Consider the following 15,137-nt stretch of genomic DNA (forward strand, 5'->3'; position numbering starts at 1 on the left):
GAGCCGCTATCCTGACACACTGACTCCTTCTAGCTCTCTCCCCCACCCCAAGACAATCTCAGACCTCTAGTCACCCCTGAGCTGCTTCCCTGACGACATTCTCCCAGACTTCCACAGGGCAGGTCTTTGGCAGTTATGAAATCCTCCACCCTCTGTCAACCAGTCCATTCTCTGTGTACTTGGGGTTTTTGAAGCCACTGGCTCTGGGGCTCTAGAGAGAGAGAGAGCGAGAGCACACTTTCTTGGGCTCAGCCAGGAGGACCTTGGTTGAAACCGAGGATGCCTCTTTTAGAATGGCAGAAAAATATCATGACAGCCCCTCCCCGGAGGCTCTAGGCCCAGGAAAGACAGGCCCCGGGACCAGCCCAGACAGGTGAGGTCACCAAGGCTATGGCATTGCTTTATTTAGTTTCCTAGTGAGGCTGATTGAAAGCATTCTGATTCCAGCTGAACTGGGGAGGGCAGGTCGCTCAGACGTGAGCCAGGACTGCTATGCAGAGGGTGTGGCTCACTAGAAACCTGCACATCAAAATGAAGAAAGACAGGGTAGGCAGGACAGGTAGACCAGCCTCCCTGCCTGCTCAGGCCGGCCATGCCCAGTGCAGTGGGCAGTCCCATTGCTGTCCTGTTTGACCTTTTCTTGCTTTTCTCACTTTGGGGCCTTGCGCTCACAACTGCCTTCACAATGCCTCTTGGTCACTGTAGTAAGACCTCTGCTCAGCAAGGGGTTTGAACAGGCCCAGCCCATATCCTCAAGGTCAGTGAGCCTTCACTGAAGCTTTGAGTCCCACGGTACTGTGTGATGAATGCCAGTCACAAAGCCAGAGGCATCTCCCACGGCCCTCAACCTTCCCTTCACTTCTGACACTTGTATTAAGCAGCGCTCTGAGACGTGATGCATCTCATTGAGGCCAGAAATGGTGGGCCCTGCCCGTCCTCTTTCTGCTCCCGTATGACATGGCTCCCACCCCCGGGCCCAGCAGCTCACTTCTGGCACTCATCCAGCACAAAGGCCCTCGGGTGGTCATCTCCGGACATGGTGATGACTGTCTCCCTCTCGAAGGCCCCTGGGCGAGTCTGGTCCACGGTGTGGCGGGTGATGGTGGATGTGGTGTAGCTTGTCCAGTACAGCGTGTCCCAGCCACGGTGATAGGCCAGGCCTTCCACAGAGCCCACATCTGTGAAGAGACAGGAACAGCTGTGGGTTGAGAAGGGCCAACCAGCAGAAGCAGAGGGGCAGCCTGGTAGGTGCTAAGGGCATGACTGGCTCCCCTGGAATTGTGGAAACCACGAGTTCCTCTGAAGGCTCTTTGGTCAGACTTGCCAGGGCCCCAGGTCCCCTCACAGAGCCACGTCACACCACCTGCGTCATGACCCGTGGCACCTTCTTTCTTCTTCCCTTACCCACCCCCTACCCCCTGGCCTATGTGTGGTCACACTCTTCAGAAGTGGAGTTCTGTTTATTCATGTGTGGGGGAGATTCCGGCTAACTGAATTCTACTATTCCTCTGGGGCCAGACTGGAAAGCTTCCTGCTTGCAGAGGCCTTGAACTGGAATTTTTTGGGGGAGGGGGAGGATGGGGGGGGTCGAGACAGGGTTTCTCTGTGTGGCCCTGGCTGTCCTGAACTCACTCTGTAGACCAGGCTGGCCTCGAACTCAGAAATCCACCTGCCTCTGCCTCCCAAGTGCTGGGATTGAAGGCGTGCGCCATCACGCAGGGCTGAGCTGGAATGTTTTTTTTTTTTTTTTTTAAAGCAGATGTAACTAAAAAGACAGAGCTGAACAGTGCTGTGAGCAGCTGCCAGGGGAGGCTCTGGGGCTCCCTGGGACGTGTCTATGTGACTGCCAGAGGCTGAGCACATTGTAGGACGGACAACAGACAGTGTGAAAGGAGGGGCTGGCTCCCAGTCTCTCCTGATGGAGCTGAGATTGAGAGTATCCAGTTAGGTGCTGGGGATGGACCCCCAACGTCCTGCACATGCTAAGCACGAACTCCACCAGCCCTCAGACACAGACAGGATGTCATAGAGAAAGTGTGCCAGGAGACAGAGGGACAGAGGGACAGGTCTGTTCTTTTCTATGCGGTACCTCGTCAGCACCTGGCTGGTCTGAATGGACCTCCTGGATGAAGAGAGGAACAAAGGAGGAATGGGAATAGCCTTGGGTAACACAGTGTTCACCTAGCATACACAAAGCTCTGGGTTCAAGTCCTACTACCACATAAAAAAGGGTATGGTGGTGGCGCACACCTATAATCCCAGATGACCCCAGTGCTGTGCAGGCAGGAGGATCAGAAGTTCAAATCAAGGTTATGTGTGGCTACAAAATGTTTCTTAAAAATGTAAAGGAGTGGGGCTGGAGAGATGGCTCAGAGGTTAAGATAACTGACTGCTATTCCGAAGGTCCTGAGTTCAATTCCCGGCAACTACATGGTGGCTCACAAACATCCGTAATGAGATCTGACGCCCTCTTCTGGAATGTCTGAAGACAGCTACAGTGTACTTACATATAATAAATAAATAAATCTTAAAAAAAAAAAAAGAGAAAGAAGTAAAGACGTAAAGAAGAAGGGGGTGGGGGTGAGATGGCTCAGCGGTTAAGAGCACTGACTGCTCTTCCAGAGGTCCTGAGTTCAATTCCCAGAAATCACATGGTGGCTCATAGCCATCCAGAATGAGACCTGATGCCCTCTTTTGGAGTGTCTGAAGAGAGTGACATTGTACTCATATACATAAAATAAATAAATCTTAAGCCTTCCACTCCAGGAAGAAGTGGGGCTGGAGAGAGGAGAAGGAGGAGGAGGAGGAGGAGAAAAAGAAGAGGGAAAAAGGGGGAGGAGGAGGAGGAAGATGAGGAGGAGGAGAAGAAAAAGAAGGAGGAGAAAGGAGGAGGAGGAGAAGAAGAAAGAGGAGGAGAAGAAGAAGAGGAGGAGGAAGAAGGAAGGAGGGAGGAGGAGGAGGAAGAAGGAAGGAGGGAGCAGGAGGAAGAAGGAAGGAGGGAGGAGGTGGAGGTGCAGGAGGAGGAGGAGGCGGTGGCAGCAGCAACAGCAGCAGTAAAGGGAAAACCTGAAGCGGTAAAAGGCAGTGCTGAGCACTAAGACTCTTTCTGGTAACAGCTCTGTGGCTTTCATGGCTCTGGCAGGGCCACTGGCTGCCAGGCTCAGCTTCCATGTGCACGCCCCTGAGACCCTGACTCCTGAGGTCAGGGTAAGAAGCTCGCTGGATCTGCTGACTCCCACTCGGGGAGAGTTGCACCTGGGCCCGTGTCTGCTGCCTGTGCTTGTGTATCTTGGTGTGGAATGAAATCAGTGCAAGGAAGGAAGAGGCCTCCTTCTGGCTCCATGTAAAGGACAATGTGCAGGTTACCACAATGGCAGTGGATCCTGCCAGCCCCGTAGGTCAGTGGTCCTCAACCTTCCTGGTGCCTCGATCCTCTAATACAGTTAGTACCTCGCGCTGTGGTGACCCTAACTGTAAATTTTTTCCCGTTGCTACTTCCTAACTGTAATTTTGCTGCTGCTGCTATGAATTATAATGTATTTCTGATATGGGAAGCCCTGCCTTGGGGCCCACCCAGCACATGGGTTTGGTTGGTGCCCGTGTGTCCACACACTGACACTCCCCCCATCTCCCCCACTGTTTATTGGGAGGACTCGGGCTTGGCTTACTTTCCACAATGGTGGTCCTGCCCGAGCCATCGTCATTGATCTGCTGGATGTTCCCAAAGTGGATGTCACTGAAGAAGATGCGGTTAGGGGTCCCCGGGGAGGTGCCTGCTCGGTAGTCAAAGGCCAGGGCGATGACATTTTTCATGTGCTCGGGGTCTTCGAAGGGCTGCACCGGTGCATTGAGGTTACGCTCATCCGACAAGTGGATGCTCTTGAGGATGGTCCGCTCTGAGTAGAGCAGGTAGCCAGCGTACTCTCGGCATGAGGCCCCGTCTTCTGCCAGCATCCCGTGGGCACAGGCACAGGCTCGCTGTCCGCCACCCCGATACAAGCAGAGCTGCTGGCACCCGCCGTTGGCTACCGCGCACACATTGGTACCTGGGGGCAGAGAGCATCGGAGGGTAGAACATTGGAAGGTAGCGCATCAGAAGGTAGTATGGTGTATAGCATAAAGAGAGCTCTTTGGTCTCTCTGTCCTCGGATCAGTTGGAAATTTCAGCTGATCCCTGCTTAGCTATGGTATCTAATATCTAGATCTATCCCGCTCAGTCCTACCTCCCTGCCCCCAGCTCTTGTGAATCACTGGAAAGTGCCCTGGAGACTCTGACTGACTTCCTGCCTGGTCCCTCTTCCTCCAAAGCTCAGCTGTCCTTGTTCACCTTTCTGGCCTGGCCCAGAGCCCAGCCTTACCCTTCTGCCTGTCCCTGTTGAAGACCTTGATGTCTTTAAGCTGAACACCAATGCCTGTCCTCAGAGGCACGGAGTCTGTAGCATTGTCTTTGCAGCCGCGCTTGATGGAGCCATTGGCGTGAGTTCTGGAGAAGGGAAAGCCGTGTGTAGGGTATGTCACCAAAAAGCCAGAAAGAAGAAACCCATGGGAGAGGCAGGACCCAGCCCCCCTCACCTGTCACTCCAGTAGATGAAGTCCTCGAACACGGACACGGAGAACATATCCATGTTATTGCTGGACAGGACCACCTCCCGGTTCTCGCCCGTTTCCAGGTCGATGCGCTCGATCTTGTCCATCCGAGCATCACACCAGTAGAGCTTGCCACCCTGTGGACAGATGTACCCAGCTCACCTTGGGGCTCTCTAACTCCTGCTTTTCAGTAGGGATCATCTCCATGTGTAACCACACTTACTGTGTGGACCTGTATCCACACACCCTCACTCCATACTTTTTAATTTATTTATTATTACTGCCATCATTTGCAGCATTGGAGACTAGTCTCAGGACCAAGCATGTTAGGCAAATACCATGTTAGCGTCTTATCTATGTATCTATGTATATCTATGTATCTATGTATGTATCTATTTACCTACACCTATATTTATCATCTAAAATCTATCTATCATCTATGCATCTATCTATGTATCTACCTATGTATCTATTTATCTATCACCTATCTATTTGTCTATAGATGTAGATCTATCAATCTATCATCTACCTATTTATACATCTACCATATATCTATTATGTATCTATCTATCATCTATCTATCTATCATCAATCATCTATGTATCTATATTTATGTATCAATCTATGTATCTATCATGTATCTATGTATCATCTATTATCTATGTATCTATGTATCAATCTATGTATCTATGTATCTATCATGTATGTATCATCTATTATCTATGTATCTATGTATGTATGTATCAATCTATGTATCTATGTATCTATCATGTATCTATCATGTATCTATGTATCATCTATGCATCTATCATCTATGTATCTATGTATGTATGTATCTACCTATGTATTTATCTTAAATTTTTGAGATAAGATCTTACTGGATAGTCCAAGCTGGCCTCAAACTTGAAGTGATCCTCCTGTCTCAGCCTCTTGAGTGTTAAGCATATGCTACCACACCCAGCTTTCTCATACTCTACTTCTGCATGACCACCCTCCATCGTCTTAGGGCAGATTACTATTCTCGGTGACAAATGGGTTAAAGGCTGCCACCACCCTCCCTGGTCCACGTCTAACCCTGATTGGTTACCACAGGGAAATTGATAGGGAAAGGCCCAGAACTCAAGTCATCACCTTCATCAGCTCCAGGGTGTGTCCGTACCTGATAGTCTACTGAGATGCCATTGGGCCAGCTGATGCTGACATTAACCAACACCACTCTCTCTGTGCCATCGAGGCGAGACCGCTCAATACGTGGGTAATGACCCCACTCGGTCCAGAACAAGTACCTGTGGGTAGGGATGGAAGTGGGGGTGAGAGTCCATCCCACTCAGAAGCTGGGCCTTGTCAGACTATACTGTGGTCAAGAGATCTAAGCCAGCTTGCCTAGCTCCTTACCCCTTCTCTGGATGGACAGTGATGGCCCGAGGCTTGTCCAGACCCTGGGAAATGACCACATAACGAAAAGAGCCATTGAGCCGGGCAACCTCGATGACATCGAAGCCCTGGTCCGTCCAGTAGATGTTGCCTGAGGAGGGAGTCAGTCGGTGGGGTTCAGGGAGATTGGTAGGGAGGCTTGTGCCTGGTCCCCTTCCATCCAAATCTTCCCTGTAGCTCCCATTGGCTCCTGAACATACCTTCACAGACTTCATGTCCCCATGGCCTGTGCCTTTCCCCCAAAGCCTATTTTCCTTCTACCATTCATTCACCTGCGATCCAGTCCACCGCGATGCCCTCCACACGGCCAATACCGTTGGTCACCACATCCTCTCGCCATGTCTGGTCACGCTTGGCCCTGCTGATGGTGCTTAGGCCCATATCCACCCAATAAATAGTGTCATTTTCTGGAAGCAGAGGGGCAGACATGAGAATGCCCCTCAATGCAGAGGCAAGGCAAAGGGTCAAACCATGAGGAGGGTCAGGATAGCACCGAATGGGGGTTGGGGTGCCGGGTGCTTTCTTGGAAGTGGGGAGGCAGCAGGAAGGAGTGAGGCAGCTGCTACAGTTGGTACAGGCAGCCCTTCTAGGACTTTAATGTGTCACTCCCATAAACTACTGGGGCATGCTGACTAATCCCTGGAACAATAGCTCACCAGCATGGAAGTCGATTCCAACAGCCAGCGAAGTTCCGGACACTGGGACCAGGGCATCCGACTTGTCATTGGGATCTAGTGGAATTCCCCGAATTCCCTCATGTACAGAGTACAGGAGAAAAGAGCCCACACCTGCAACACAAAGACACTTTAAGCATGAGCCTTGCTGACAAAGCTAGGTTCCTGTCACCCTCAAACTGCTTTTCTCAACTTCCCCTTTGGCAGTTTCTTCTACCCATCTCCTGGACCTCTAAACGCTCACACCACGTGTGAGGCCCGGACCTTGGACAGGAGATGGCACCTAACTGCGTAGGGCTTCTGAGAGCCCCAGCTCTGGGAGACCACCTGCATAACCACTATTCACCACTAGAGGGCAGAAGAGACTTACATTTCTTTCTCAGCACCCTACCCTCTTAATTCAACCCCAGTCTTCCTTCCAAGGCCCTCAGGGGAGGTCGCAGCAGACAACCAGAGTAGCAAGACTCCAAAATCTAGATTCCCAGTTTGGCACTTGGTCTGACCTTAACTTTCTCATTGTCCTGCCTCTGCTCAGTTCCAAATCCTTTCCCAACATAAAGTTCCCAACATCCTGCTTGCCCCTGGGTCAGTCTTGTTCTCAGTTTTCCTGTTTTTGAAAAGGCACTGCTCTCTATGCATCCCAGAATCCTCCCTGACTCCCATCCCTTGAATACAATGTGTGCCCCAGTGAATCCCTCCATTAAGCCTTGGTTGCTTAAACTCTGTGAAAGAAGAGAAGGAAGAGGAGGAGGGAGAAGAGGAAGAGGAAAAAGAGGAAGAGGAGGAAGAGGAGGAGGAGGAAGAAAAGACGACCACCACTACCACCACCACCACCAAGTGCAGACACTAAATGTCTCCTGAAATATGCTCAGTGTACTCAGGGTTCTGAGGAGCCAAACAGTAAAAACACAATGTTTCCATGTTGCTTGGCCCAGGGTTCCTTTCTGTAACACCCACCCACATCAAAGCAGGAGGTTTCTGGCAGAGCACTTTGGGGAAAAGTGTTGTCCAAGGGCAAGCTTGTAAACCAGCAAGCTCTTGTGAAGTGCCTCCTAGTCTCATCCCTTCCCTGCAAGCCAGTTGAGTAGCCCGGCCTAGGGCCTGCCTCCTCACGACACTCTTAATAGTTTCCTAACTGGTCTGACTGCCTTGGTTCCTCCCTCCTCCATTCTGCAAGCCTTCTGCCCCAGGGTTAATCTCCAAACACCACTTTCTAGGCACTCCTGGCTGAGAACCCACAGGTCCCCACCCTAGCTCGAAGCCTTATCACAGTCTTCCCACACTGCCCTCGGCAGGGCTCAGCGGCCCTGGAACTTGACTTCTCAGCTATATTTCTTGCCTCTTACGTAGCATGAGTGTCTGTCTCCAAGGCGTGCACACATAGCTGGGATTTACGTCAGGGCTCAGGGCATGTTAAGTACACCCTATTGTACCACCAACTTCTCTCTTCAAGGTACCAAGCATCAGATTCTACCCACTCTATAAACCCAGGGCACAGCACAGGGCACGCCTCTTCTGCCAAGCTGGCCTGCCTCTGTCAGCCGGTGTCTACCTCACCAAAACCTAGTGCAGGTCCTGAACAGTCACTAGTGCTTTGTGGTCCGGCTTCTCACTATGCTGGCCCCACTTTCTGGCTCCAGCTTTTGTCCTCAGTACCCAGAAGGGGGCACTGGATAAGCATTTAACCCAGAAGCCTCCTGGTAACACACAATGAGCACCATCTTTCTCAAATGCATAATGTAGCAATAGGGTAGAAGGGGTCAAGGCTGGTCAGAGAGGAAATGCCGGGAACTGACCCTCACAGGCCTGCTGTCCGCTCCGGAGGCTGTAACCGGCTGTACACATACAGGAGCGAGTCGTCTCTGATGTTGGCAGGCAGAGCTGGGAGCAGTCTCCGTTGTTGACACTGCAGGGGTTGGTGCCCTCATGCTCTGCGGGAGGACACAGGAGTGAAAAGAAAGGGTGAGCCTTGGTGGGGGACAGGCTTGGGCTGCTCAGAGAGGACAACAGTCACTGGATTCACCCTGGACCTGTCAGGGTCACACCCAACCCAACTCTTAGGTCTTATGTCTTCTTAGATCCCTGGACCTTCTGGCCAGACTGAGTCTACATTTCACACGAGTGGGGGTAAGGTAAAAAGCCCTCCCTCTATGCCTTCACCCCCCTGTTCTGGAGGCTGCTCACGGTCACAGCCCTGCAGTCTCTCTGCCACCCCTCATCCCTCCCGCTGCAGACGCCCTCCACACACCACATTGCGCGCCAACTGCATACCTAGTTGGATGCTCTCGTCATACACCTTCATGTGCATAACCAACGTGGTACTGTTCCGCAGCACCACGGACCCAGAGCCGTCGGCTTTGTTGCACGTGCCCATCTTCTCTGACACCTGATCTGCCCACCACAGCTTGTCCCCTGGGGCAACAGGAGGGAGTAAGACTCTTGGGAAGGCCCTCTCCTAGTCCTCTTTTTCTTTTAAATATAGATTTTTTTTTTTTTTTTTTTTTTTTTTTTTTTGTTATTTTTTTTTTTTTTTTCGTTTTTTGCCATAGGGATCACTTTATTAAAAACACTGAAAGTAGATCTGAAAAAAGCATGTAGTGAGAAGTTTCTGAATTTCTTTATATCAAAATTTTTAGGTTTTTAAAATTATTTTTTNTTTTTTTTTTTTAAATTAAGATTTATTTATTATATGTAAGTACACTGTTGCTGTCTTCAGACACACCAGAAGAGGGCATCAGATCTCATTACAGATGGTTGACAACCGAGCCACCATGTGGTTTCTGGGAATTGAACTCAGGTCCTCTGGAAGAGCAGTCAGTGCTCTTAACCACTAAGCCATCTCTCCAGCCCCCCAGCTCTCTTGCAGAAGTCATTATTAGGCTTACAGGGGGTGGAAAGTGGCCCTCAGGATCTCCCCCATCACCTGTTCAGCTGTGCCTAGCCTGCTCTCCTTCCACCCCTCCTCCCACCTGAGCCCTCACCCATGATGGCCAGGGCAGTGGCCTTGCCCAGCTGGCTCCGCATGGTGTCGATGACCTCCAGCTCGCTCCCATCCAGATTGCAACGGTTGATTGTGTGGTTCCCAGAGCTGATCCAGTAGAGTTTGCTCTCAGGGAAGTCAATGGCCAACCCTGGAAGAAGAGTGGGTGTCAGAGCCATGGAGCCCTCCCTGGTCCTTGTGGCTCTGGGACAAGGTATAGCGAGAGTAGGCATCAAGCTGGAAGCTGGAAGAGGCCTAGGGCACCAGAGAGACACTAGGAGCATCTCCTAACGGAGCTAGAGGCCTGCAGGAGCAAGAAGAGCAAGTGCATACCCACAGGGCCCTTCTGGCCACTGAAGAGCAGAGTGCGGTTGCTCCCATCCATGTTGGCCATGCTGATGTTGTCCCCATCAGTCCAGTAGAGCTTGCTGGGAAAGGAACCAAGAATTGGGTAAGGGTCCTCCCCCTTCCCTCCTCACACAGGTGCGCCCCAGCCCCTGGCTGCAGACTGACCCACGAAGCGGGTGGACGACCAGGCCGTGGGGCTGCTCCAGGCCCTGCACCACCGCATTCTTGAAGGAGCCGTCCAGCCGGGCCACGTTAATCTGCTTCTTGTTGGTGTCGTAACTTGTCCAGAACAGATTTCGGGAGACCCAGTCCACAGCCAGCCCGTGGGCATTGGGCAAGTCTGGGGGCACAAATAGGGAGTCGGTGGTTGGTATTTGCAGGGTATAGGCTGAGGAGAGTGTGCTACCGGCTGGGGAGCGAGGGTCAAGAAGTGGGCTAGAGATAAGATTTGGAGAAGGAGTATCAGGACCACAGGGGATGTGACTGGTATGAGCCTAGGGGTGGAGGGCAGGGCCAGAACCTGCAGAGACAACGGTCTCCACGCCGGTGCCGTTGATGAATGCCCTTTTGATGGCTTGGGTCCGCACATCAGACCAGTAAACTCGCTGCTCTCGGGCATCATAGTCCAGCACCGTGACGTTGTCGATGTCGGGCACCGTGAAGGAGATGATATAATTGTAGTACGGGGCATCCAGATCCACGCCCCGGATCTCCATCTGACGTGCGTACAGCAGGAACTTCTTAAACTCTGTGGGACACAGGAAAGTCATTGAAGGCAGTCGCTCGCCTTCAAGTTTCTCACCTACCTAGGTTAGGTCTCTCCCCTGAATCCCCCTGTGTGCTGTTGGCCTTTTGCTACGATGGTGGTCCTCAAACTTCCTAACGCTGTGACCCTTCCTCATGTTGTAGCCTCCAGCCATAAAATTATTTTCATTGCTACTTCATAACTGTAGTTTTGCTATGCTTATGAATAGTAAGATATTTGGTATGTGACCCCCGTGAAAGGGTCACTTGACAATCCCAAAGGGGTCGAGACCCACAGGTTGAGAACTGTGAAGAGACTGTGTCAGATCCTGGCAGTTGTGGCTCCTTCCTCCAGCACTAGCAAGTTTTCAGAGCCCCTCCTTCCAGTCATTCCTTTGCTTAACAGCAGGGACCTCTCCTTCAGCCTCAGTTTACCCGTAACTGTTAGAGGAGGAGGTGGCTTCCTACCATAGCAGGTGGTGTTGTCCTTGTGCAGCTTCATGAGGTGGGGACAGGCGCAGGAGACGGTCCGGTTGTAGTTGATGAGGCACAGATGGGAACAGGGACCCCGGCCGCCATTGGCCTCACACGGGTTTGGAGCTGGCCCAGAGAGAGGAAGCAAGAGCATCCTGGGATATGTTGATCCCTCCCTGGCCCTTCTTACCCAGGTCTCATCCCCCCCACACCCCGTTATCCCAGCACCCTCCCCCACCCCCATCCAAGGGCTGGTGGCTCCTCTTCAGTCGCCTGAAGGCCCCTTACCCATGGGCTGCCGGGAAGGGTGATACACCTGCAGGTCAAAGGGCTGGGTGTTGGTCCTCTGTACCACGGTGACGTTGTGGCCAGTCCACTTGTTGGCCTTAGCCAGTGTATTTGTTCGCCAGTCGGTCCAGTACACCTCCCCACCATACAGTGTCACGGCAAATGGGTGTGACAGGAACTCGTGTCCCCGAAGCACCTCCATGTGGCCAGAGCCGTCATACCGGGCTGAATAGATGGCATCTGACCTGAGGGTGTAATGGAGGGGTCAGTGGGGGTCTCAGCAAGGTGCCCTGCCAGGTGCCCACCTTCCCTCATCCTTACAACTCAACACACCAGGGAACTTCCCTTCCCAAGTCCTGCCTGGGACTGAAGAGAGAATGCAAGGTTGCATGCGTTGGGGGTCGGGGTAACCCAATAGGTTGGGATCCTAGCCTTAGGCCCTCCCCAAGGGAATCATCTAGATTTCCTTCCCAGGGCTACAGTTGGCGTTTGGAGCTCCAGGGTGAGTTAGGAAAAGGCACCTTCTCTTTGCCCTGGGCAGGCAGAGCCCTCAGCAGAGGACACGGGGTATGAGAAGAGCGGAGGGTAGATGGATGACTGCAGGTTACAACCCTGCTCCTTCTCATCTGTCAGTTCCCCTCCCCCCATCCTCCTCTTGGCTTCATCTTTCTTCACGCTGGTCTTGTCCCTCCCCTGCCCGGGTGCTGCTGACCTGGCATCAATCCAGAGGATGCGCTTCTCCAGGTAGTCCACGGTGAGCCCATTGGGCCAGCCCCCAGAGCCTGTCTCCCGGTGGATGGTTCGGCGGCCAGCCCCACTCATGGACGCGGCCTCGATTCGTGGCAGGCTGGCATCCCAGTCTGTCCAAAACAGAATCCTAGGGAGGGAGGGAGGGAGGAGGGCCAAAGATGGGGTGGTCACACCACAGATAAACAAGCTGGGGGAGTCAACAGTACCAAGAAGATAAGTGTCCCTGGACAGGCTGAACACAGGGCTACGGAGCGGGGGTGGGTAGGGGCGTAGGGGTGGGGCAGAGTCCTCACCCATCCCGAGGGTCCAGAGCGATGGCCCTCGGGTGCTCAATGTCACCCGCCAGCAGAGTGGTTCGGAGGGTTCCGTCCAGCTTGGCCACTTCGATCTGGTCCAGGTTGCTCTCCACCCAGTAGATGTTGCCTGCAATCCAGTCTACAGCCAGGCCCTCTGGTGTGGCCAAGCCATACTGAATCACCACCTCAAAGCTGGTCAGGGCTAGGAAGAGAAGGTTGCAGGTGGTTAGAGACTCCTGGGCTGGGGCTTGGCGAAGGCGTGGATCTCAGGGTCCCTCAATGATCCACCTTCACCCTGACACCTCTGCTCAGAGAGCTGAAGGGCCTGGCTCCCACTCTCCTCTCCCAGGCCTCTTTCCCCCTGGGAGGTAGGTGGGAAAGGGAGCTCTTGGAGGAGGGGGTGAGGTCAGCCACTTTGGGTATGTACTGTGTCTGAGGTGGGGTAACCTGGGCAAGGAGGTCAGGGCTGACGGAAGCTTCTGGGAACATGTTTGGACATACTATCAGGACGATGCAACATGCTAGAAACTACCCACTGAATGTCCTAAAGACACTCTACCCTAATATGTCCGTGTGTCTTATTATTTTAGAATCTGTCATGTGACGACAGCTCAGTTTACTTAACTATTCTCCTGAGGACGGACATTTGAGATGTTTCCAAGTTTCTTTTGTAATAAACAACACAAACTCCTCTCTTAAAGCATGTCTCTTGCTTGCCTCTGTGCAGGGACCCTGACACACAACTTAAAACTCTCTGTCTTGATCACTGCTGTATCCAGCGCAATAGATGCTCAATACTGAGCCTGTGATGGCTCAGGCTACCCCGAGACAGAGGTGGTCCATCCCTACATGGCATTTTCCTTCTAAGCCCGAAATTCCAAGACTGGGGAACCAGGCTTCAGGCCGTTCCAAAGAAAGGGTGATCATTTTGTTAATTATCAGGCAGCAGCAATGCTTACGATAATTACGGGGCATCAGGCTCTGAGACCCACAGCAAAATCCAACCCAATTAACGGTGGGGGGGTGCGCACCGGGGGATGGGCAGCCGAAGCCTCAGCTCCGGGGCCACCTGAATCTGGGCCCATGACCCTGAGTACCCAAGTGCCATCTGTGTACAATCCTGGCAACTCTCCCAGGCCCAAAGAGTCACCTCCGTTGTCCAGGAGTTTCCCACGGTAGATCTTGTCCTCTACCACGTCGGTCCAGTAGAGGGCGCTCTGGCTGAGGTGGAAGTCCAGGGCAATAGTGTTGCGCAGGCCAGGCACTAAGACGCTGTAGTCCCCCTTGTGAAGGTCAATGCGCCTGATCTCGTGGCGGTTGGAGAAGATGATGAAGGGTTTGAAGGGATCTGGAGGGAGGCATGTGTTCAGGTCAGCAAAGGGCTTAGAGCCACTCACTGTGCCACCCTGTCCTGGGATATACATACAGCGTCCCTGCTAGCCCTGGCCTTCAGCCCACTGTTGCTCAGGCACGTAACCAGCCCTGCTTGGCTGGCTCACCTTGACCCCACTGCATCTTACCCAGACTGCGGCAGCTTTCCCCGTCGGGCTCCAAGACCCAGCCCTCGTAGCAGGAGCACTTCACACTGAACTTGTTCTGGTCACACTTCTGGCTGCATTTGAGGTGCTTGGCACAGTAGCTCTGGATCTGGCAGGTATGGTTGTCAGAGCCCAGCTCCATGCCCAGAGGGCAAGAGCACACAATGCCTTCACCAGGGGCCACCGAGCAGTTGTGACTACAGCCACCATTATTCAGAGAACATTGATCTGGGGGGGACAGGAAAGAGATAGGGTCAAGATCTGGGTGGAAGCAGGACATGGCCCTGCCAGGGCTTCACATTTTTTTTGGTATCCTGTTCTGAGCCCCAGAGCCCTAACCACAGTCCTGCTGAGCCTCTGTCTCCTTCCCAGGCTCTCTTAGGATCAGGATTGGAACACCAGAACCTGACACCCGGACTATCATCCTTTTCCTTACCCCTGTGTGCTCTCACGTCGATGGCTGGGACCTGGGCATTTTGCCTGCTCTTTGGGAGGATACTCAGGTCAGGGCCCTTTCTTTGATCCCTCCCGATTCACGTGTGACACAGGGCAGGGTGCAGAGGGGAATGCCCTGACCTTCCTAACTTGCCCCACGGCAGCAGTTTCTGGGCCAGCCTCAGATGGCTGTACCCTTCACTCCTCTTTCCCAGAAGTCAGAGGTCTTGTTTGCTCTGGGACGGTGCAGTTTGCTCAGACCTCCTCGACCCTCCTCCCTCATTCTGCACATGTTGCCCATTTCCGGGAACCCAGTTAAATTCCCTCCTCCAGAAGTCAGCTCAAATCATGCCTCAACCCTGTGCTTCACCCCAAGCCTGGCCTCCCATTTCAGTGGTCTGACTGAGGGTGTCTGTCCCAGGTCAGGAGTCTTAACGGCTCCCTCCCTGCCCTGTGAGATGAGAGTGAGATGGCCCTGGACTAGTTTATTTAAGGGCTCTGTGCTTCTTCATCCTCAGTTGGCGGCAGACAGTGGCTGTCTACCTGGGCCACTTTGTTGGGGTTTTTTTTGTTTTGTTTTTTTTTTTTT

The 15,137-nt window shown here is 52.8% G+C and overlaps 1 protein-coding gene across 1 annotated transcript in view; it reads right to left on the reverse strand.

Moving 5' to 3' along the window:
• The window catches only part of Lrp1 (LDL receptor related protein 1), an 84,624-nt gene that overhangs the window by 24,892 nt on the left and 44,595 nt on the right, over nt 1–15,137 (reverse strand). Inside the window, exons 23-42 of the mRNA XM_021175130.2 lie at nt 14,096–14,341; nt 13,726–13,923; nt 12,573–12,777; nt 12,242–12,406; nt 11,530–11,774; nt 11,236–11,367; nt 10,544–10,771; nt 10,189–10,363; nt 10,009–10,103; nt 9,677–9,826; nt 8,967–9,107; nt 8,492–8,626; nt 6,678–6,809; nt 6,294–6,428; nt 5,983–6,112; nt 5,747–5,873; nt 4,573–4,724; nt 4,359–4,483; nt 3,669–4,046; nt 989–1,178 (exon numbers count right to left, since the gene is read on the reverse strand). Coding sequence (XP_021030789.1) covers nt 989–1,178; nt 3,669–4,046; nt 4,359–4,483; nt 4,573–4,724; nt 5,747–5,873; nt 5,983–6,112; nt 6,294–6,428; nt 6,678–6,809; nt 8,492–8,626; nt 8,967–9,107; nt 9,677–9,826; nt 10,009–10,103; nt 10,189–10,363; nt 10,544–10,771; nt 11,236–11,367; nt 11,530–11,774; nt 12,242–12,406; nt 12,573–12,777; nt 13,726–13,923; nt 14,096–14,341 — 3,484 coding nt within the window. The remainder of the gene's footprint in view (nt 1–988; nt 1,179–3,668; nt 4,047–4,358; nt 4,484–4,572; nt 4,725–5,746; nt 5,874–5,982; nt 6,113–6,293; nt 6,429–6,677; nt 6,810–8,491; nt 8,627–8,966; nt 9,108–9,676; nt 9,827–10,008; nt 10,104–10,188; nt 10,364–10,543; nt 10,772–11,235; nt 11,368–11,529; nt 11,775–12,241; nt 12,407–12,572; nt 12,778–13,725; nt 13,924–14,095; nt 14,342–15,137) is intronic.

This window comes from Mus caroli, chromosome 10, assembly GCF_900094665.2.
Source record: "Mus caroli chromosome 10, CAROLI_EIJ_v1.1, whole genome shotgun sequence".
Taxonomy (NCBI): domain Eukaryota; kingdom Metazoa; phylum Chordata; class Mammalia; order Rodentia; family Muridae; genus Mus; species Mus caroli.